The following is a 22,804-nucleotide window of genomic DNA, read 5'->3' as shown; positions in this document are numbered from 1 at the left end:
CAGTTCTATAACAACTGGATGTGTTTTCATCTAGGCCTATATCATAAAGTATTTATTTACCGAGGACCTCCTTGGGGTTGACAGCTTCTTTGAGTGTAGCAGGACGACCCCAACCGACCTGGTTCTGTGCAGAGACTCTGAATTCATACATCTGCTTCTCATTCAAGTTTGGAATGGTGAATTCTGTGTGCACCAGCACACCAGCACCAGTGTTGCACTTCTTCCAGCCCTCTTCTTTCTCCTTACGTTTAGCTTCAGCTTTAGCTTTAGCTGCAACTGCAGTAGCTTCATCCTCAGCTTCCTCTTCATATTTTTCCTCACCTTCTCCTGCTGCTGCTTCAGGCTTAGCTTCACCTTCAGGCTTAGCTTCATCTGCAGGTTTATCTTCAGGAACAGCTTCAGCTTCAATCACTTCAGGTTTAGGTTCAAGTTTGTCTCTCATTTCAACCATGTATCCAATGATAGGAGCACCTCCATCATAGATAGGCTTGGCCCACCCAAGAGTAATGGACGTCTTGGTGCTGTCAATCACCTTGAAACTGCCTGGAGGACCAGGAACCTCTGGAATCAAGGAAAACAAAATGTCTGCATGTTAGTACAGCCAACAGGGAAAATGAATAACCAATAATAATAATAATAATACAATGTCTCAAAAATACATAAATGCTGTACCAATTGGATCTTTGGCTGCTACTGGTCTGCATGGTTTGCTTGGCTCTCCCAGTCCAACTTCATTTTCAGCCTTGACACGGAACTGATAGTCGTGGTTGGGAATTAAGTTGCTGACTTTCATGCGTCTCTCAGAGATGGTACTCTTTGTGCATGGCACCCATTTGACAGCACGCTTTTCTTTCCTTTCCAGGATATAACCAGTGATAGACTTTCCACCATCATTCTCTGGTGGGGCCCATACGACTGTCATTTCCTCCTTGCCGATCTTGGTTATCTCTGGTGATTCTGGTGGTCCAGGTCTGTTGAACTGAGTCCTAGCTGTGACAGGTTTGCTCTCCACTGCAGGACCTGTCCCCATCTTGTTTTCTGCTCTGATGCGGAAGATGTACTCATTTCCTTCTACTAGTCGGGTGACATTGCAATAGTTGGTGACAAGTGAAGCAGAGTATGTGGACCAGACCATTCTTCTTGTCTCACATTTCTCAATGATATAGCTATCGACTTCACATCCACCTTCGTCTTCTGGGAGATCCCATGCAACTCTACATTTGTCTACTCCGATTCCAGACACCTTCACGTCTCTCACAGGCCCTGGGACATCCAAGACATTAACAACTGCGTATCCAGTGAAGGTTCCAGCAGAGTTTGTGGCAGTAACAACATATTTTCCGGTGTCTGTACGTTTGGATTTGGTCAAAAGGAATTTAGAGTAATCTGTGCCCGTTTCAATACTAACTCTGGGGTTATCTCCTGTGGCCTTGTCCTTCACCCACTTCACCTCTGGTTGAGGCTTTCCTCTGAGTCCAGCCTCAATTCTGATAGACTCTCCAGCTTTAACCACAAGGGCTCCAGCTAACTTTACATCAAGTACTGGTTTCTGGATCTCCTCTTTAACAAGTACATCACCAGTCTTCACCCAGTCACTTTCTCCACCTTCATTGCATGTCTGCACTCTGAACTGATAGGTTTGTTTTTCCACACACTTGTCAGCCATGAAGTAGGTACTTGTAATCAGATCCTCGTGTAATGGCACCCATTCTGCCGCTCCTGCTTCTTTGCTCTCCAAAGCGTAACCAATGTTGGGGCTTCCACCATCATAGTCTGGCCTCCTCCATTTCAAGAAGACAAAGTTCTTACCCACGTCGGTTACGTGGAAGTTCTCTGGCTCACCAGGCGTGTTAATGGGATCGATGGCAAGGGTTGGTTGTTTAGTCTCTGCTGTGGGCCCAGGGCCGCATTTGTTCGCAGCACAAACACGGAAGAAATACTCGTGGCCCTCCATGAGTTTGGCTTTAACCATGCGGTTAGTGCAGTCAGATGAGATCATTGACCAAAGCCTCACACTGGGTTCACGGCACTCAACAATGTAGTTTGTAATCTCAGAGCCTCCGTTGTCTACAGGGTTCTCCCAGGACACCATACAAGAGTCTTTGGTCACATAGGTGGCCTTCAGATTCTGACAGTGTCCAGGTCTATCCAACACATTCACAGTTATTGTAGCTTCGGCTTCACCACTGTAGTTGTTAGCCTTCAAAACATATATTCCATGGTCTGCTCTGGTTGCCTCTTTGATTCTCAGTTGAACAACAGGCAAGTTCTGAGTTAGTGTTGTGTGCTTGGCGGTTTCCAAAACATCATCACCCTTTTTCCAGATAATCTCTGGATCGGGTCTGGCATTCACGTAACCGATGATGTTGATGTTATGTCCAACTCGGACAGTCAAACGCTCACGGCTTGAGGCATCCATCTCGATCTCTGGAGGTATCATGATGTCTTTGGCAACCACCGATCCAAGGCATTCTCTAGGCTCTCCAACTCCAATCATATTTACAGCACTAATGCGGAACCTGTACTCTGAGTGTTCTTCAAGGCCTTTAACTCTGTAAGCACACTGCTTAATGTGACCATCCTTGTTGATGATCTCCCATTCTCCGCCAGCTTTCTGCATTTCAATAATGTAGCCCATGATTGGACTGCCTCCATCTTTGTTGGGCTTAATCCAGACTAGGTCTGCATTTTCCTTACTGTAGTCCTTGATTCTGGGGTTAACTGGAGGTCCAGGAGCTTTAATTTGACGACAGGGTTTTGCTGGGTCTGATATGGCAGAAGGTCCACTGAAACCAGCAATATTTTCAGCGAAAACTCTAAACTCATACTCATTTCCCTCAAAGAGACCAAGTACTCTGATTCTGAGATCCTTACAGGGTGTCGTGTTGACACGGATCCATTTACCGCCTTTGTGTCTACGCTCAACTATATATCCAGTGATTTGACTGCCTCCATCAAACAATGGCATGGTCCACCCAACAGTGAGAGCATCTTCTGCAATGTCCCATGTGTTTGGTTTGCCTGGATGGCCAGGGGCTTCAAACGTGTGTTGGGCGACAGTTGGTGCACTTTCAAGAGGAGCGCCGATACCCATTTTGTTCTCTGCACGGATACGCACAACATATTCAACACCGCTCTGCAAACGAGGGATCTTAAGCTTTGTAGCTGTGCTACCAGAGCTCACACCTCCCCAGGTTTCCTTCTTAGCCTCTCTCTTCTCAACAATGTAACCTGTTACAGGGCTTCCACCATCATCCTTTGGAGTACGCCAGTCAATAAGCATGTACTCAGGAGTAACCTCAAGGACATTGACTGGTCCAATGGGAGCAGCGGGCACATCAAGAACGGTCACATTCAAAGCCAGAGTCTTGGTTCCTGCAGGGTTGGAAACTGTGAGAATATAGGTTCCACTGTTGGTTCTCATACACTCATTGATGCTGAGAACTGTTGAATAGTTGTCACTCTCAATCTTAACTGCGCCTTCGGGTACAATTTCTGCTCCATCAATGGACCATTTGGCAGTAGGCGCAGGGATGCCTCTCATGATCGCAGGGAGTCTGATAGTGCTTCCACATTTCACAATGATCCCTTCGATCAGCTTGGCCTCAACTTCAACGATTGGAGCCACTGTGAAAAGATGGAGAAGAAGATGCAGGTTAATTGTTAAAATTTGTTTGATGATGGCAATTATGTTGTCTACAAATCAATACAGATAGGGGCGGTTTCCTGGACACAGATTAAGTTTAGTCCTGTAATAAGAATAATTTTCAATGGAGAATCTCTATTAAACTTGCTTTTCAGTACACAACTAGGATTAATCTCTGTTGGAGAAACCAAACCATTAAGTAAATATATAGCAAATCTCACCAAGCTTCTCCTGGCAGAGGACGGGGACAGTGGTGTCTGGTCTACTCAGTCCGATAGCGTTCTCCGCTCTCACACGGAATCTGTAAGTCTTTCCTTCCTCGAGGCCACTAATGTGGCTCTCAGGGATGCTGACGGTGTTCCATTCATCCCACTCTCTCTCTCCTTCCTCTTGGTACTCAACCAGGAAACCTATGATGTTGCTACCTCCGTTGCGGTCAGGCCAGTTCCACACAAGCCAGACCTCCGTCTTGTCGACATCTACATGGTGCAAGTCCTTTGGTGGACCAGGTGGGACTGAAAATATACCACATGGGATGCGATTAGATTACAGATGTCAAGTTAGTTATCAAGATACCACGTACATAACAATACACCCATAGGTCTTAATGTATTTGGTTTGATTGATACTCACACAGTGGATTCATGGCTTTGACGGCTTTGGTTGTTTCAATGTATTCACTTCTGCCGAACTGATTCTCAGCAGCAACGCGGAACAAATACGATGTTCCTTCCATCAAGTGCTTGGCCATCATGCTTCGTTTCTTAGACGAAGAGCACACTGGCACCCACTGTGCAGCTGCCACATCTTTCTTCTCCACAACAAAGTTGGTAAGACGTGCTCCTCCATTGTCCTCTGGGTCTTTCCAGGAGAGATAGGCTGAATCGCTTCTCACCTCTGAAACCCTCAGGTGCTGGATTGGACCAGGTTTGTCTAATAGTGTAAAGAGTAAAGAATAACATAATTGTAGCAACCCAGCATGCTAAACACTTTACATCTGTCTTCATTTATTTCTGACAGAATTGAAAAATCCCTTACCCAGGACGAGGACTGTGCATGTGGCAGTCTTTGAACCAGATGAGTTTTCAATGTTCAGAGTGTAGTCACCACAGTCAGAACGGACACAGTAGCGCATCTCCAATTTGGATCCTAGCGGATTGATCTCAATGTCAACTCTTGTGGGGACATCTTCGTCGTTCTTCTTCCATGTGACTTTGGGGAATGGAATTCCCTTGATTCCAGCAATTAGATTGATATGGGTTCCGGCCATGGCTTTCAACTCACGAGGCATACCCAGTTCAACATCCAATTCAGGATGTTCTTTTGGGGGTAGAAAAACGATATGTTATAATTCAGTTTTTTATTTCAATGATAATGAATTACCCAAATTATGAAAATGATATGTATATGTGAAATTACCAAGTCTGTCTTCTGCCTTCACTGGATCTGTGGTGTATGCAGGTTCAGATTCACCAGCAAAGTTCACAGCAGTTACTCTGAATCTGTAATATTCTCCCTCTTCCAGGTTAATGACCTTGAACTTGGTTTCTTGGCAAGAATCAGGAGTCTGATTCACCTTCTGCCACTCCTCTCCAGCTTTAGTGAACTCAACGAGATAGCCAAAGATCTTGCCCCTGCCACAGTCCTTTGGTGGCTGCCAAGACAGTGACACAGACTCTTTTGTCCAATCTACAGCTTCTGGCAGCACGGGGGGGCTTGGAAGCACTGAAGGAAGAAACCGTTGATTAAATTTGATAGAAATTTTGTAAAGTATTCATTTATTTTTGCATAGTCACTTACCAATTGGATCTTTGGCAAATATGGGCTTTGATGGAGGGCTGGGGTCACCGAGACCCACAACGTTCTCAGCCATGACACGGAACTCATATTCACAGCCCTCGAGGAGGTCTGGAACAAAGTACTCTACTTTGGGGAAGATGCGGTCTTTTCCGGATGCGCGAGTCCATCTATTAGTCATGGTCTCCTTCCTCTCAATGACATAGCCAGTGATGGGCTTCCCACCATCAGCAGGTGGTTCCCAAGTCAGAAGGGCTTGATCCTTATAGATCTCCTGCACAGTGGGCTGTTTGGGTGCATTTGGCACCTCTGCAATTGGACAGAGAATTTATCAGTTGAAGCAAAATGCATTCATGACAAAATATTGTATGGTTGCATCCCATATGGCACCCTATTCCTTACTTGTCAAAAGTAGTGCCCCATATAAGGAATAGGGTTCCGTTTTATGGACGTAACTTATATCTACTCAGTATTTATCTAATAGCTTACTGAAGACATCCTTAGCCTTTGTCTCGGCAGACAGCAGTGGGTTGCTGATGCCGTGGATGTTCACAGCACAGATTCTGATGATGTACTCTCTGCCCTCAATCAGCTTAGGTACTTTGCATGTTGTCCTGGTGCAAGCTGTTGTCACCGGCATCCAGAGATCTCTGTTTGTGTCTCTCTTCTCAATGGTGTAGTTGGAGATGGCACATCCACCATCATCCAGAGGAGGGTTCCAAGAAATCACCATGTAGTTCCTGTAGACCTCATTGAAGACCACTGGGCCCTCTGGAGGCTGGGGACGATCTGAGAGAAAATATTAGCATTTTATCATTAATCATCTATCAGATATGGATCAATCAATAGTCAATGATCAAACATATTTTGATTATAAGGGTTAAATAAAAGTGACATTAGGTTTGTCAATTAAGAACAACAAAGAACACCCTCACCAACTTACCAACAACACTGAGACTGCAAATTCCTTTACGTAAGCCAACAATGTTCTCCACCACCACCTGGTATCTGCCGCTGTGTTCTCGTTTGGCCTTGGGCATAGCCAAGCACAGTGTTTTACTAGTGTTGGTCATTGTGACCTCCTCATCTGCTTTCAGCTCTTCCTCGTTCTTTGTCCATGTTATTGTAGGTGCTGGCTTCCCAGTGAAGCGGCCTTGGAGGGTGCACACGTCTCCCACACGCACAACCAGTCTGTCACGGAAGTCCAAGTCGATCGTTGGGGGCTCTGAGGATGGAAGAACAAAGAAGGGATGTTTTCCATTATTTTTTATTTTAAAAATAAATAACAGTCACCAATATATTTATTAAGATTTAGAATGACTATCTAACCCTTATTCAACACTTACCAAGTTCTTCCTTGACCTGGATTGGCTTGGTGCAGAAAGAGTGCTTTCCCTGACCAATCACGTTGACAGCACTGACACGGAATTCATACGTGGAATTCTCTTTGAGACCTCCCTTTGTGAACTTCCTATCCATCAGCATGTCATCAGTATCGATCTTAGTGAAGTTATCCTTTCCAATCAGACGAGCTTCAAGCACATAACATGTAACCTCAGAACCACCATCGTACTTAGGTGGTCTCCAGGCCAAACTGATGGAGTCTTTGGTGATGGCTGTGATTTCTAGATCCTCAGGACGCTCAGGAACAGCTAGCATGGAAAAAGGACACAAACATCCTATCAGGCCCAATGTAATATTATAAATAATTGCTGGATTTGTATACACTTACGTTACATTTTTGTAACAGCAAATTAGAAAGCTGTCATTCGGGTATTAGGCAGGAACTCACAAATAGGATCTTTGATGAGAACTGGTCGTTCTGATTCAATAAATGGACCCATTCCGATGATATTCTCAGCTGCGATTCTAAAGAAATATCCTTTTCCGTCGATGAGACCCTGGACCACAGCATTGTGCCTGGTGACCGTGTAAGAGACTGCTGTCCAGCCCATGCGGTCAGACTCTCTCTTCTCAATTATGTAGTTGGTGATGGCTGAGCCACCGTCGTCTTCAGGGGAGTACCAGGTCAACTTGCAAGAGTCAATGGTGAGGTTCACACCAGAGAACGGCTGACCAACTGGGCCGGGAACATCTGAGAAACACATGTAAACAAGTTTTCAATACCATTCAACTCCTGGGCCTGTATTCACAAAGCGTCTCAGAGTAGGCGTGCTGATCCTGGATCAGCTCTCCTACTCCGATAAACTTGATACATGTGTATCTCAGGATATCTCCTGAGATATACTGAAGTTTACCAACGAGAAGAAGAAGTAAAGTTGTTTCTTACCCAACACCTCCACAATGACAGCCTTCTTCCTTTCCCCTCCTTCATTCTTTGCACTCAGGGTGTATATACCCTGGTGATGGCGTCTACAGTTTTTGATAACCAGAGCAGAGCTGATTGAAGTGGTTTCAACCTTAGCCTCTGCTGGTAGAGGCTGGTCATCTCTGCTCCATGTGATCTCTGGTGCCGGCTTGCCTGACACGTGGGCCAGGAGGCGGATGGTACCACCGGCATGGACTACAATCTTCTCCTTCACTGAGGCATCCAAGTCCACTTCAGGGGCAACTAAAATAACATGTGTGTGTTTGTTTAAGATGGCATACACTCTGTCTACAACCCAACTGCCACCCTATTCCCTATGTAGTGCACTATACTATATAGTGCACTACATAGAGTGCCATTTGGGACAGAGGCCCTTTCATGGAACTAACAAATGGATAATCAAACTGTATATCATATCATAGTTGTCTTGTCTCTTACTTGTTCTGTCCTTGCATTCAATAACTTCGGCAACTTGACCAGGCTCACCGACGCCAGCAGCATTCACTGCCCTCACTCTGAACTTGTACCTTCCCAGCTCTTTCAGTCCAGACACAACAAACTTAGTGCCTCTAATCTCCTTGTCTTTAGCCTGAAAAAAAAAAATAATAATAAGATTTTACAAACATTGACACACTAAATGTTATATTATCTGAATATATTTAGACTTGAATTTACCAGGTTGTTGCATTTAATATCAAAATAGTTTGTAAAAGAATACGTTTGAGAAATAATTGTATTAGATAATTACCTTTTCCCATCCGTCTTTTATCCCTACTACCTCTTCTTCTTCTTCTGATTCTGATATTTCATTTCCGTCTTCATCGAATATGATTTTCTTCACTTTTTTCTGTTTTACTACTCCTACTTTGTCTGCTTCCGCTGCCTTCTGCTTTTCTATTTCTGCTTCTTTTCCCTCTTCTATGTATTCAACAAAGTAACCAGTGACCTTAGATCCACCATCAATCAAAGGTGGAATCCACTCCAGATCCACTGTTGACTTGGTCCAGTCTGTTACTTTGGGGGTTGGGGGACCGGGGAGAGCTACACACAAACAACATGACATTTACAATGCCAGAAGGCCAAACAATAGAAACAACATAGCTATATAATACATTGAAAATAGAAAAATACACCTTTCCCATGTAAGAAAAACTATATTTCTGCACCTCAAAAGTAACCATAATTCCCTATTTAGTACACTACTTTTGATCAGGGCCTTATGCTGCACTATATAAGGAATAGGATTCCATTTGGGACGCGACCTATATACGTTAACTTACTAATAGGGTCTCTTGAAAGAACAGGATCCGATGGGACACTGGGAAGTCCCATTCCAGCTGCGTTGATTGTGGTCACACGGAACTGGTAGATTGCTCCCTCCTGCAGACCAGTGATCTCATATTCCTGACCCAGGGGCATGACCCTGATAGGGGCGCGGTTCACTTTGGTCCAGCGCTTAGCCGTGGTCTCTTTACGCTCCAGCCAGTAACCACTAACTGGAGATCCACCATCGTATTTTGGCTCACCCCATACAATCACCATAGACTCCAGAGTCACATCTTCCACTAAGGGCTTCTCAACTTGGCCAGGGACAGCTGTTGAGAGGAACCATTTAGAAGTTGGTTAAAAGAAATACTGTATATCCACGGTGACATTGACTTATAATACAATAGTACATTCAACTCACTGAAGAGATTCCTTGCTTTCTCATGTTCGCTGTACAGCGGTGGGCCAACTCCATATTTGTTCTGAGCCATGACACGGAACTCATACTCATGGCCCTCAGTCAGCCTCTGAACTGTATAGAGGCCTTCTTTGGGATCATTGGAAACGTGCACCCATGACTTTCTGTTTTCCTCACGCTTCTCAATGACATAGTTTGTCACCTTGGAGCCACCGTCATCTCTAGGTGGTTTCCATGCAAGTGTTATCCTCTCGGCAAACACCTCTTTGAATTCAATCGGCCCGACTGGTACGCTAGGTCGTCCTGAGTTGAGGAAGAAAAGAAGGAAATGGTGTCATATTACAACACAATCAAGAGGACTAACCAAACAGAAAGAAAGAAATACATTCAGAGAGAGGTTCCTCACCTAGGACAGTGAGTTTGATGTCCTTAGAGGCTTTTCCCAGACTGTTGCTAGCAGTGATAGTGTAAAGGGAGCTGTCGTCTCTCTTGGACTGCTGGATCAGCAGGGTACATTTGTTATCAACAATCCGTTTGTTGACATGCTGATCATATTGCACTACAGCCTTGTCTTCAGGCTTGGCAATGGGAGCCTTCTGCCATACGAGGGAGGGGAATGGACAGCCATGTATCCTAGCCACAATATGGACGTCTAGTCCCTCTTCCCCTTCCATCTGTTCCTTCAGTTCAATGGTAGGAGCACCTAAACAATGGAGGACGGAGTCAGTACAAGTCATTCAACGTTTTTATTTTCATAGCAATGTTTTTGTAAACAAAATGGGTCTTATTTAGAAGCATTTACAACAGCATACATGTGCTGTCATCCTGAATAATGCACTACTGCTGAAATGCTGGTGGCTTACCCATTAAATCATTCAGAACGAATTTAGTGTGCTTTCTGTCGTTAACTTTCTTTTTAAATGGGCTCTTTACTTACATGTCTGGTCCTTGATGATGATTGGTCCAGCGGTGGCCGAAGATCTGCTTGGGCCAGCCTCGTTCACAGCCTTGACGCGGAACTCATACTCTCCGCCATTTTTCAGATCTTCAATGATGAAGATGGTTTCCTCAACGTTACGCTTGTTACACTGCTTCCATGTCTCCTTCTCCGGGCCGCTGGTGTCCCAACTCAAGCGCTCTATGATGTAGTGCTTCACAGGAGAACCACCGTTGTTCTTAGGTGGCACCCATGTCAGGGTCACTGTATCCTTGGTGACCAGATTGACCTTGACGTGGGTTGGGGGATCAGGTATGTCTGAAAATGGGAATAAAGAATGGGAACTTACTAGTAAGGTGTACACTGTGTAACCTACGTTTCACAAACTTTCATGTGTACATATCACGCATTACTACTATATATACACTACTGTTCAAAAGTTTGGGGTCACTTAGAAATGTCCTTGTTTTTGAAAGAATATTTAAAAAATGTGCCCATTAAAATAACATCAAATTGATCATAAATACAGTGCAGTCATTGTTAATGTTGTAAATGACTATAGTAGCTGGAAAGGGCTGATTTATTTATTTACCTCAAACTTTTGAACGGTAGTGTATATATATATATATATATATATATATATATATATATATATATATATATATATATATATATATATACACTGTATATCATTTAGCAGACGCTTTTGTTCCAAATGAATATTACTACATTTGAATTTGTTACTAATTAATTTCAAACTTACAGATGGGGTCTCTTGCCCTAGCAGGCTCAGTGGTCTCAGTTAAAGGTCCCATTCCCAGACGGTTCTCTGCCCGCACACGGAACACGTACTCCTGTCCCTCCAGCAGTCCCTCCACAACGTAGGCCTGGCTGAAACAGCACTGGTTTACTATGGTCCAGGCCTTTCCTGTCACATTCTTCTTCTCAATGAAGTAACTCTTGATCCTCTCGCCACCGTCGTTAGCAGGCAGTTTCCAGATCAACCTCATAGTAGCTCTGGTGATGTCGGTTACTTTGAGCCCTCTAGGAGCACCAGGCACGTCTGAAAACAGAAGTCCAACAGACGTTAATACATCTTATTATATGGGATACGTGTTGTGTTTCTCATTCATGTTTTATGTCCTAATAAATAATATACATTTGGATATGAGCCTTTGTCTGTTTTTTCCCCCAGGTTTTTGACAGTGTCTTTTCTATCACTCATTTTTATCACTGACCGAGAACATTGACTCTGACGTTGACATGTTTCTGTCCCGCCTTGTTCTTGGCTGTGATGGTGTATCGTCCAGAGTGGGTCCTCAAGCACACAGGTACAGTGATGTTTGCGGTAGTATCAGTAGATTCAAGCTAAACAAAGGAAAATTAACTCATTACTCCTGGTAAAGAAAGGTCAAATCTGCATATTTATACATCAAGGTCAGACAACATGATTATTTTACTACTTATAACAACGGTTATGTGTTACTTCCTCTCTCCTTGATGTATGGTAGCTGTATCTGTACTATGCCTTACCTCTGAGTCAACTGGAAGGACATGAAGGCGATTCTTCTTGTGGGTCTTTGCTGGTCCAGTGAATTCCCAGGTCACCTTAGGAACGGGACGCCCTTTGATAATGGCAGGGATTCTGAAGGAATGACCAGCCCGGACGCACAGCAAATCTTCCACAACACAATCGATAAGGATCTTCGGCTCCACTGTGACATAAAAAGGCGTCATTAAAACAAACAACAATAAACTTGTGACTACTGGTTGAAGGAACACTTCACTCCAAAACGATCTTTTAGTATTTTCTCCATCAGTCAAATTTGTTTTGCATGTGTTCTGTATCATATGATGCATCTATGAAGGTTTTTGCTTTCCTGAAAGTGGTTAATCTTTCAAACTTGACTGCTGACTTGAAAAAAACACATTTTTACAAAATGGATGAATAAGTAGGTCTAACTACCATGTACGTCCTCAATTAGGACTTCTGTCTTGGGACTTGGGTCAGACTCGCCGATGTCATTGACGGCTGTGACTCTGAACTTGTAGTGTTTCAGCTCTTTGAGACTTGGGACAGTGATCTCAGTGGTCTCATGCAGAGTCTCTAGATCAGTGATTCTGTTCCAAACAGAAGAGGCTTCATCCTGGATCTCAACGATGTAACCCTTGATGGAGCTTCCACCGTCTTTCTCAGGTGGAGACCATGTGAGGCTGACACTGTGCTTGGTTTTGTCTGCGACCTCTGGTGGTGCTGGCATGCCGGGTTTCACTGTGGGGCACAGAGGGAAAACATCAAGGTCACCATCTCTGGTTATTACATGGAAACCCTGTGTCTGTCAATAGGGCACATACTGACATATTCTTCCAAACAATTTCCAAAGCAGCTAAAAGAATGGTCTTGTTCTTGTAACCTGTAGAAAAAGGGAGAATGATACTTACTAAGAGGGTCCACTGCGTATGCAGGATCGGAAGGTCCACTGGGGGGTCCAATACCGGCAATATTGACAGCCATGACACGGAACTCATACGCAGACCCCTCGATCATACGAACGACCTGGAACTCCCAACGCTTAGGAGCACGCTTCGTCACCGGGGCCTTGTTAACCCGAGCCCAATAAGACGAACCTTTCTCCCTCTTCTCCAGCCAGTAGCCAGAGATAGTGGATCCACCGTTGTCTCGTGGAGGGTCCCATGTGACAAGCATGGAGGACCTGGTGTGCTCTGCGATCTGTGGTTTCTCTGGAGTACCAGGGAGTCCGTACAGATCCTTGATGACGGTGGCCTCTGTCTCGCAGGCGTCACTCTGTCCATACCTGTTCTCTGCTCTCACTCTGAACTGGCACTGGCTACCTGTTTCCAGATTCCAAACCTTTGAAAATACATTTGGAAACATTTAGTAAATCATTAAATGATTCAATGAAGTCCACTCTTAGCATTCATGATACTGTCTCAACCTATTGCAATCTATGTCACTGTTGTTTCCTTTGATATATAGTACATGGAGAGGCTGAAAATATTTGACATAGGATCCTCAAAAAGTTATACAGCTGCACCATAGAGAGCATCTTGACTGGCTGCATCACTGCTTTGTATGGCAACTGCACTGCCCTTGACCACAAAGTGCTACATTGGGTGATGAGGACAGCCTGTATATCACTGGGGCTGAGCTCCCTGCCATCCAGGACCTCTATATCAGGTGGTGTCAGAGGAAGGCCCTGAAAAAAGGACAATGACTCTGGCCACCAAAGCCATAGACTTTTCACTCTGCTATCGTCCGACAAACGATACCGCAGCATCGGCTCTCAGACCAACAGGCTCCGAGACAGCTTCTACCCCCAAGCCATAAGACTGCTAAATAGCCAGACTGCTAAATAGTCAATTAATGGTACCCAAACTCTCTGCACTGACTAGATCTTGCACTGACCCTATGTACACTCACTAGACTATATATACAGTACATACCATATACACACTCATTGACACACACACATACACTACATATACTGAGTGTACAAAACATTAAGAACACCTTGCTAATATTGAGGTACAGCCCCCCTTTTCCCCTCAGAACAGCCTCAATTCGTCGGGGCATGGACTCGAAAGTGTTCCGCAGGGATGCTGGTGTTGAGTTCAATGCTTCCTCCAGTTATGTCAAGTTGGCTGGATGTCCTTTGGGTGGTGGACCATTCTTGATACACACAGGAAACTGTTGAGAGTGAAAAACCCAGCAGCATTGCAGTTCTTGACACAAACCGGTGCGCCTGGCACCTACTACCATACCCCGTTCAAAGACACTTAGATATTTTGTCTTGTCCATTCATCCTCTGAATGGCACACAATTGTCTCAAGGCTTAAAAATCATTATTTAACCTGTCTCCTCCCCTTCATCTACACTTATCTAACAAATTACATCAATTAGGGATCATAACTTTTACCTGGATTCACCTGGTCAGTCTATGTAATGGAAAGAGCAGGTATTCCTAATGTTTTGTGCACTCAGTGTACACACACACACACACACGCACGCACGCACGCACGCACACACACACACACACACACACACACACACACACACACACACACACACACAGACAAGCATACCGACACAACACAACACAACCACACATACAGTACCAGTCAGTACCAGTACCATTCTACATTGTTGAATAATAGTGAAGCTGTCATCAAGGCAAAGGGTGGCTACTTTGAAGAATCTCAAATAAACAATACATTTTGATTTGTTTAACACTTCTTTTGGTTACTACATGATTCCATGTGTGTTATTGCATAGTTTTGATGTCTTCACTATTATTCTACGATGTAGAAATAGTAAAAATAAAGAAAAACCCTTGAATGGTGTGTCCACATTTTTGACTGGTACTGTTCATACATACACATTGCACACACACACACACATACGTCATTTGCTGGTGCTACTCTATTCTGTCGCTCTTTTCTGTCACTCTTTCCTGGTCAAATGACCAAATTGCCCCCTCTAGTGGCCTAATGGGTGTAATGTTTTTTTTATTTGTTGAATTTTTACCCAATATCCAATTGTTAGCTACTATCTTGTTTAATCGCTCCAACTCCCGTACACTGCGCCCGGCCCGCCACAGGAGTTGCTGGTGCGCGATGAGACAGGGATATCCCTACCGGCCAAGCCCTCCCTAACCCGGACGACGCTAGGCCAATTGTGCGTCGCCCCACGGACCTCCCGGTCGCGGCCGGTTACAACCGAGCCTGGGGTCTCTGGTGGCACAGCTGGCGCTGCAGTACAGCACCCTTAACCACTGCGCCACCCGGGAGGCCATGGGTGTAATGCTTTTGATATTTTTCATGATTAAAAAACATTATTTAAAAGAAAACGCTGAAAATCGGGTGTTTATATGTTTTATAACGGTTTTGTTATATTTCAGTCTTCTGTGAGGGAGGCACACAACATTAATTACATTTCAACTCTATATCTGACAAGTAGATCTGTTTAAGACTACAAAGAAAAAGTAGATTTGTGTGACTCTGATTTAGCCCACTACTGTAAAAGGTTACTTTACTCTTATTAATATATATCGTGATGACTACAGTAGTCACTTTATCCTGCGTTCATATACTGTACATATCTACCTCAAATACCTTGTACCTCTGCACATTGATCTGGTACTGGTACTCCCTGTATATAGCTCTATTCTTGTTTATTTTATTCTTCTTGTGTTACTTTATTTATTTTTTTTACTCTGCATCGTTGCAAGCGTTTCACGATATACTAGCTGGATTTGGCGCATGTGACAAATAAAATGTGATTTGAGACAACATGTTACATGCCTCCATTTAAGACATTATAAAGTCTTCACAGGTCCAAAAATGTGAAAATGAACTGGGGCATTCCTACCCGGCCCCTATCTAAATAAATACATTTTTAAAAGATAGAGACCTGGTCCGAACAGACCTGACCAGACCTGACCCCGGTCGGGTCCAGACCCGGTCCAATCCGCGTGAGGGAAACAGCAGAAAAGCTTTTTTTTCTCCTCTGTTATTAACCGGAGCTGGTCTCTGGTATTCGGGTACAGGTGGAACAGTGAAGACCTCTACCATACATGCTTAAGGCCTGTTATTAAGCATTATACCGGCAGGTTTTAACTAAAATGTTACCAAATGTTATATCAATCTGTTTCATGTTTTCAAACATATACTGACCCCGAATCGTTTCTCAATGATGCTGTTGGTGATCACCGTCCATACAGGAATGGGTCTAGGCTCAGGCTTAGGTTTAGGCTCCTCATCCTCAGAATCCTCATATTCTTCTTCAGGTTCCTCCTCAGGAAGAATGTCCAGCTTCTCAACAATGTAGTTAGTGAGCTCACTTCCGCCATCGTCCTCTGGTGCGTCCCAGGTAAGATGGCAGGACTCAGCCTTGATGTTACCAATATTCACATTCCTAGGTGGCAGAGGACGGTCTGTGAAATTAGATGAAAAAGAGGTCAGAAAACAGTCAGTCAACTACAATACCTTTCTTTTGCTAATTGTTATGTTATTTTTCTTGCAGAAAAGTGAGCTAATTGCTTTGTCTATACTGATTCTCTAAATATACATAATATCAGATCACTTACCTAACACCTTAACCTTGATGGTGTGACTAGCCGACCCAAGACGGTTGGAGGCGATCACCGTAAAGATGCCTTTGTCCAGTCTTGCTGCTGCAGGGATACTGAGCTTGGTATTGCACTGCATTCTGTTGATTTCCTTGGTGTCCATCAACAGAGTCTCAGTGGGCTCTACAATAATCACCTCATCCTTCAACCATTCAACCTTGGGCATTGGAAGACCAGTCACCTCAGCAGGGATTTCAATAGGCTCTCCCTTCTTGACAGTGATGGCATCTCCCTTGAAGGTCTTCAACATTCTCACAGTAGGAGGAACTGAAATAGAAGGAGCAACTCAGTGACAAGTTTATTCAATTCAATTCAGTCCAATTAAATTAAATTCAATTCAATGTGTTTACTATTTTAGCATATGGGGGAAAAAACAAGAACATAGAACTAGGAGGACTTACGTTCATCATCTTGAATGACAATGGTGAGTGGAATTCCAGGTTCACTTGATCCAATTAAATTGACAGCCTTGATACGGAACTCATACATAAACAGCTCCTCAAGGTTCTCGACGGTCATGAAGAGGTCCTTGCACATCTCTGTGTTACAAGGCTCAAATGCTGGGGCATCGTGCTTCTTCTTCTCAACAAAGTAGCCCAAGATTGGACTGCCTCCTTCATTGCGGGGAGGCCTCCAGGCAAGGCTGATGGAAGTCTTTGTCCTCTCAGTGTAGTGGAATCTCTCAGGTGAAGTTGGTGGAGCTTCAATGAAAATATAGTGATTGACTTCTATTAATGATCTGACCTGCACAGAAAACATTATCATGACGCAACAATATGTAGACATTACCTTTGGGATCCACTGCAGCAATAGGGCCCAAATCAACAGGTGGGCCACAGCCAAACTTGTTCTTCGCTACGACCCGGAAGATGTACTCCTGCCCTTCAACAATACCCACAATCTCACACTTAGATGAGGGTGTCTCTATGGGCTGTCTCCATGTGTGCATCTTGGGATCTCTTCTCTCAATGATGAAGCCGGTCAGATCACTGCCGCCATCGTCATCAGGATCGGACCAGTTCAGAATCATCAGCTTCCTGGTTACCACCACAGGCTTCAGGTCCAGCACAGGCCCGGGAACATCTGACAGAGGATAAGTCAAAGGGTTACATCCAAGTAAAACAACATGTGTGTCGGTACGTAGCTTTGTCTGAGCCAGAATGGCCCATAGTGCAGGAGCCTGAGGCAGCTTAAAGAACACCCCTGGACAGGGTGCTAGTCTACAACATGTAAGGTAACACATTATTATTATTTTGATAGTCTCCAACAGATGGTTTATAGATGTTCCACTAACTATTAAAAACTATTCAACCAACTATCCTCTAACTCTAATCCTAGCTTTACGTCATCAAAGTACATCTAAATGTGAAATATGCTCAAAATGTTCTAGTGATGTCATATAGCTAATACAGAATCCAAAATACATACCCATGACTTCAACCCTTGTCCATGTAGACTTGATTCCACTGTTGTTCCTGGCACTGATCTGGTATTTGCCAGGATCCTTTCTTGTGGCAGCCTTGATACTGAGAATGCTTTCCTTTCCAACATTTTCTATCTCGACGTGGTTTTTGTCCGGTGGACCGTCATCTTTGGTCCATTTGATGTCTGGAGGAGGTCTACCAGTGACCAGGGCAGGCAGAATCAGTGGCTCCCCAGCTCTGATCATTACGCCATTCCTCACAGTGAGATCCAGCTCCACCACTGGAGCCTCTGTAGACATAATCAACGTTCATCAACGTTAGCTAAGTTGTAATAATAATAATACATAGGACTTATATAGAGCTTTCCAAAAACACAAAGACGCTTGAATATTTTCATGGAGACTAATGAAGGGAGGTCGACTAGTAGTAATGTCTGGTATGGAATGAATGGAAAAGCAGGATTTGATACTATTCAATTCATTCCATTCCAGCCATTACAATGAGCCCGTCCTCCAATTCAATGTTACACAGGCCTCCATTGTTGTATTGTATTAAGCATACATTTGTTGACATTGTAAGCTTTCTGATTACTGTTACCTTTAGGATCTCTGACAAAGACTGATTCAGTCAAGCCAGGAGTTCCTTCACCGGCTCCATTGACTGCGATCACACGGACCAGGTACTTGGCTCCCTCTCTGACTCCATACACAGTGAAGACCCGGGTCTTCCAGGGTCTCTCTGTGGAGCGGGACCAGTCTTTGGTGCCTGCTACAGTTTTGTCAACATGGTATCCCAGGATGTCTCCACCTCCGTTGGAGGCAGGAGGATCCCATTCCACGTCGATGGAAGACTCAGTGGTATCAATGATTCTTGGGAACGGTGGCCCAGGTGGCACTATGTGAAAAACACATCAACGATGACATATTGTATCTGATCATTGCTAGATAATGGAACTTGAATCATAATGAATCAGTGTTGTATTATATTATAGTGTATTGATTTGGTCTATTTCGTATGCTTAACCTCACAAAATGAATTTCCATGCAAATGGACATTAAAAGGTATGGTATCATAATCTTGTTGACTTACAGATTGGATCCTGGCATGTCATAGGATCAGACGGGATGCTGAACTTCCCAGGCCCAGCTTGGTTCTCAGCAGCCACCCTGAAGATGTATGTCAGACCTTCCAGTAGGCCTTCCACGTTAAGTTCCGTATCCTCCAAAATAACCCGGTTGACTCTGGTCCAGTGGGTGCTGTTGATCTCACGCCGCTCTACCCAGTAACCCAGAATGGGGCTGCCCATGTCATTTGGCTCCTCCCAGCTAACCAGCATGGAGTTGGCTGTGATGCCATCAATCTCAGGCTTCCCAGGACCCTCTGGTGGGTCTAGAATAAGATGTTAAAATGACAGTTGTAAGAACAAAGTACAATCTAACTAACACAGATTAGAAAAACTGGTTGAACTGACATCATTGTTACAATCTGATTTGGAATGTTATAGGCTTCAATGTCATGATAAAACTCATAAAAATAAATGCTTTACCGAATGGATTCTTGGCAATAAGTTGCTTAGAAATGCATGGTGGTCCAGGACCAAACTTGTTCTCAGCAGTGACCCGGAAGATGTACTCCTTCTTCTCTATCAGTTTGGTCACGGGGTATCTACATCCCCTGAGCGTTGAGGTTACGGTGATCCATCCGATCTCCACCTTGGAGTTGTCCTTTTTTTCCAAGGTGTAGTTCAGGATATCACTGCCACCATCATCCATGGGAGGATCCCACTTGCAGATGACAGAGGTCTTCCTGATCTCCTCAAACCGGAAGTTGATTGCAGGTCCAGGCGCATCTGTAAGTTGTAAAATATGAGGTTTTATATTAGGTTTTCAAAATGTGGTTGAAAAATAACTATGAATGGCAACAACCCTACTAAATTTATAAAAACATGTATAAATGTTAAAAGAAGATGATATCTCACCTAGCACATTGACTTCACAAGTTGCAGAGGCAATACCATGGTCGTTCTCAACCTTGATAGTGTACACTCCGTGGTCACCCCTGATGGTGTCCCTGACAATGCAAGAGGATTCTCCCCTCTTCTTGTCATGGATGGTGAGACGTTCCTGGAGGGTTGGGTAGTCAGGGAGTTCCTCCTCCTCAGGCTCCTCATGGGCAGGTTCTGCAGCTGGGGCCTCAGTAGCTGGGACCTCAACCTCTCCCTCTCCCTCCTTGACTTCCTTCTTTTCTTCATCTTTCACCTCCTTCTTTTCACCCTCCTTTACTTCTCCTTCCTTCTTTTCTCCTTCCTTCACTTCCTTCTTTTCCTCCTTCTTCTTCTTAACAATGGGTTTTTCTGGTCTCTTCTTCATGGCTTCTGGTCTAATGACGACGTCGTTCCTGTACCATGTGATTTGAGGGTATGGGGATCCAGAGATGTTGGCGCCCAGTCTGATCTGAGCACCTCTCTTGATGCTCATACCGGACTGCAGGCTTCCACTGAGGAACACCTTGGGTGTTTCTGAAAAGAAAACAAACACATTTAGAAATGACAAATTACCGGTCTGAAAAATCGTAGCATTGGGATGTTTTGAACAAGATGTATCCTTCCTTACCGACAGCATCAGAAGCCTTCACCATTGGTGTGCTGCGTGATGGGTCGCTGACTCCGGCAGCGTTCTCAGCTCGTACACGGAACTGGTATTGTTTTCCCTCCCTGAGATTCCTCACTGTGTAGGACAGCACAGGCACAAGGAAGTCGTTGCATCTTGTGAAGTTCTCATCACCCTTCATCATCTTCTCCAGAACGTAGCCCATAATCTTGCAACCCCCGTCATACATAGGAGGTTTCCACGTGAGGGTGATGGTCTTGGAAGTAGGGTTGTGGGTCTCAACATCCAATGGAGGGTCAGGGCTCTCTTAAATGTTGAACAAGGAACATTTCATAAATTCAATACACCTCTTTTGAAATGTAGGCGTGCTTGGATAATACAATTCACTTTAATTGTGAGCAAGAGTTGCACCTGTTATCAATCAATGTATTCCTTGGACAAAAAACTAATATTTCACTCACGCTTCTGATCCTCTGCAATCACAGGGTTGCGGAGCTCAAGATACTCCCCGCCACCAATCTTGTTGACAGCTTTGACCTGGAAGTAGTACTCTCCATTGGGGATCAGATCCTTGACAGGCCAGCTGACCTTGTTCTCTCCAGACATCATGTTGACGTAGGTCCTCCGGCCTGCCTCTCTGCGCTGTAGCACATAGTGGAGAACAGGGCTGCCACCATCATAGTTGGGAGGGTCCCAGGAAACCTTGCAAGAGCTCTTGGTGATTTCACTGGCAACAATGTCTTTGCAGGGACCGGGCAGGCCTGTCAAAATAAAATGGATATGAAGAGTCTTGATAGTTGTAGTATGCCTGTACTAGTAACCAAAATTTCAAATATTTTCAGGATCAAATATGTAAAATGTAATGATTACGCTATTAGGGACACCATGGAATATCATAGTATAGTAATATAATAGTATTTTGACACTGAAACGTACCAACAACTTTAACATTAATTGTTCCGCTGCTAGCTCCGAGGGAGTTTTCCAGGGTGACCTTGTACTGGCCAGAGTCTGAATGCAGACAGCTCTCGATCTCCAGGTGACAGGAGAGGTACTCCTGTCTGAAGCTCATTCTCTCATCATCCTTCAGCTCCTTTCCGTCTTTGTGCCAGGTTATCTTGGGCTTGGGTACTGCTCTGAATGGGATGGGGAGATGCCACTTCTCTCCCTCAACAATCACAATGTCCTTTGTTTGAAACTCAAGGGTTGGGATGCCTTCATGAGGGAAAAATATAATCAGATATCAGTATTTCATGCATTTCTGGGAAGGCTATTATTATGGAATGGGAAATATACATTATGGAAGGTTTACTTACAGTCAGGGTCCTTGGCATAGACCTTCTCAGAGATGTCAGATGGCTCACTAACTCCAACAGAGTTGATGGCACGGACTCTCAGGACATATTGTTTCTCTGGGGTGATGCCCTCCTCTGTTTTGTATTTGAGCTCCTTGATTGGGCGAGAGTTGATTCTCATCCACTTCTCAGTACCTGCCTCACACAGCTCAATATGGTAGCCAGTTACAGCACTGCCACCAGTTCTCTCTGGTGGTCTCCAAGCAATACACAAATGGTCTCTGCTGGCTTCAGTGATATGAAGCTCAATTGGAGGAGAGGGTGCACCTATAAAAGGCAATGCAGAGACAATGATAATAATCTTGGAGATGTGGGTTGCTTCATTGGGAACTAGACTATACCTAATAGATTACTCATGCAAGTCAAACAAATGTAACCATAAAACACAGTTTTCACTTTAAAAACGGATAAAACCCCACCTGTTGGATCTTCAATAGCAATGATTTCTGTTGATTCACTAGGATGTCCAGCACCGGCCTCATTCTCAGCGCGGACCTGGAACTGAACCTCGGTTCCTTCAATGACGTCTGTCACTCTGTACTTGCAGTCATCACTTGAGGTCTTTCCACACTTTACCCAGCGGGTACCAAGTTTCTCCTTCTTCTCAATGGAGTATCTGACGCACGAAAATATTCCCAAATGTTATAAACACGCTTATATGACAATATGACACTCTATGACACTCCTAAAAACTAAAGTTGATCAATCTTTACCTCAGAACTGGTCTGCCACCATCATTCTTGGGGGCGTCCCATTGCAGGTCAACATGTCTCTTTGACACACCATTGACAGAGAGATTATATGGTGGTCCAGGGGTAGCTGAAAATAGGAAACAGTACTTAGCAACCTATGCATGTTGTAAGTGAACAACACT

General features: G+C 44.2%; 1 protein-coding gene across 1 annotated transcript in view; it reads right to left on the bottom strand.

Moving 5' to 3' along the window:
- Window positions 1-22,804, bottom strand: part of LOC110501775 (titin) — a 176,725-nt gene that overhangs the window by 58,774 nt on the left and 95,147 nt on the right. Inside the window, exons 100-137 of the mRNA XM_036959133.1 lie at window positions 22,644-22,749; window positions 22,350-22,546; window positions 21,892-22,197; window positions 21,512-21,790; window positions 21,037-21,336; window positions 20,579-20,881; window positions 19,945-20,484; window positions 19,513-19,815; window positions 19,056-19,355; window positions 18,564-18,860; window positions 17,971-18,255; window positions 17,332-17,625; window positions 16,944-17,243; window positions 16,501-16,809; window positions 16,088-16,347; window positions 12,836-13,265; window positions 12,360-12,665; window positions 11,927-12,108; window positions 11,632-11,761; window positions 11,157-11,456; window positions 10,394-10,711; window positions 9,863-10,159; window positions 9,460-9,759; window positions 9,053-9,367; window positions 8,521-8,813; window positions 8,211-8,361; window positions 7,734-8,015; window positions 7,236-7,538; window positions 6,790-7,095; window positions 6,387-6,668; window positions 5,933-6,232; window positions 5,447-5,752; window positions 5,066-5,371; window positions 4,685-4,966; window positions 4,280-4,579; window positions 3,868-4,161; window positions 673-3,627; window positions 61-561 (exon numbers count right to left, since the gene is read on the bottom strand). Coding sequence (XP_036815028.1) covers window positions 61-561; window positions 673-3,627; window positions 3,868-4,161; window positions 4,280-4,579; window positions 4,685-4,966; window positions 5,066-5,371; window positions 5,447-5,752; window positions 5,933-6,232; window positions 6,387-6,668; window positions 6,790-7,095; window positions 7,236-7,538; window positions 7,734-8,015; window positions 8,211-8,361; window positions 8,521-8,813; window positions 9,053-9,367; window positions 9,460-9,759; window positions 9,863-10,159; window positions 10,394-10,711; window positions 11,157-11,456; window positions 11,632-11,761; window positions 11,927-12,108; window positions 12,360-12,665; window positions 12,836-13,265; window positions 16,088-16,347; window positions 16,501-16,809; window positions 16,944-17,243; window positions 17,332-17,625; window positions 17,971-18,255; window positions 18,564-18,860; window positions 19,056-19,355; window positions 19,513-19,815; window positions 19,945-20,484; window positions 20,579-20,881; window positions 21,037-21,336; window positions 21,512-21,790; window positions 21,892-22,197; window positions 22,350-22,546; window positions 22,644-22,749 — 13,818 coding nt within the window. The remainder of the gene's footprint in view (window positions 1-60; window positions 562-672; window positions 3,628-3,867; window positions 4,162-4,279; window positions 4,580-4,684; window positions 4,967-5,065; window positions 5,372-5,446; window positions 5,753-5,932; window positions 6,233-6,386; window positions 6,669-6,789; window positions 7,096-7,235; window positions 7,539-7,733; window positions 8,016-8,210; window positions 8,362-8,520; window positions 8,814-9,052; window positions 9,368-9,459; window positions 9,760-9,862; window positions 10,160-10,393; window positions 10,712-11,156; window positions 11,457-11,631; window positions 11,762-11,926; window positions 12,109-12,359; window positions 12,666-12,835; window positions 13,266-16,087; window positions 16,348-16,500; window positions 16,810-16,943; window positions 17,244-17,331; window positions 17,626-17,970; window positions 18,256-18,563; window positions 18,861-19,055; window positions 19,356-19,512; window positions 19,816-19,944; window positions 20,485-20,578; window positions 20,882-21,036; window positions 21,337-21,511; window positions 21,791-21,891; window positions 22,198-22,349; window positions 22,547-22,643; window positions 22,750-22,804) is intronic.

Source organism: Oncorhynchus mykiss, chromosome 22 (assembly GCF_013265735.2).
Source record: "Oncorhynchus mykiss isolate Arlee chromosome 22, USDA_OmykA_1.1, whole genome shotgun sequence".
In the NCBI taxonomy this organism is placed as follows: Eukaryota; Metazoa; Chordata; class Actinopteri; order Salmoniformes; family Salmonidae; genus Oncorhynchus; species Oncorhynchus mykiss.
The sequence above is the reverse complement of the archived record's forward strand: the minus strand, read 5'-3'. Positions and strand labels throughout refer to the sequence as shown.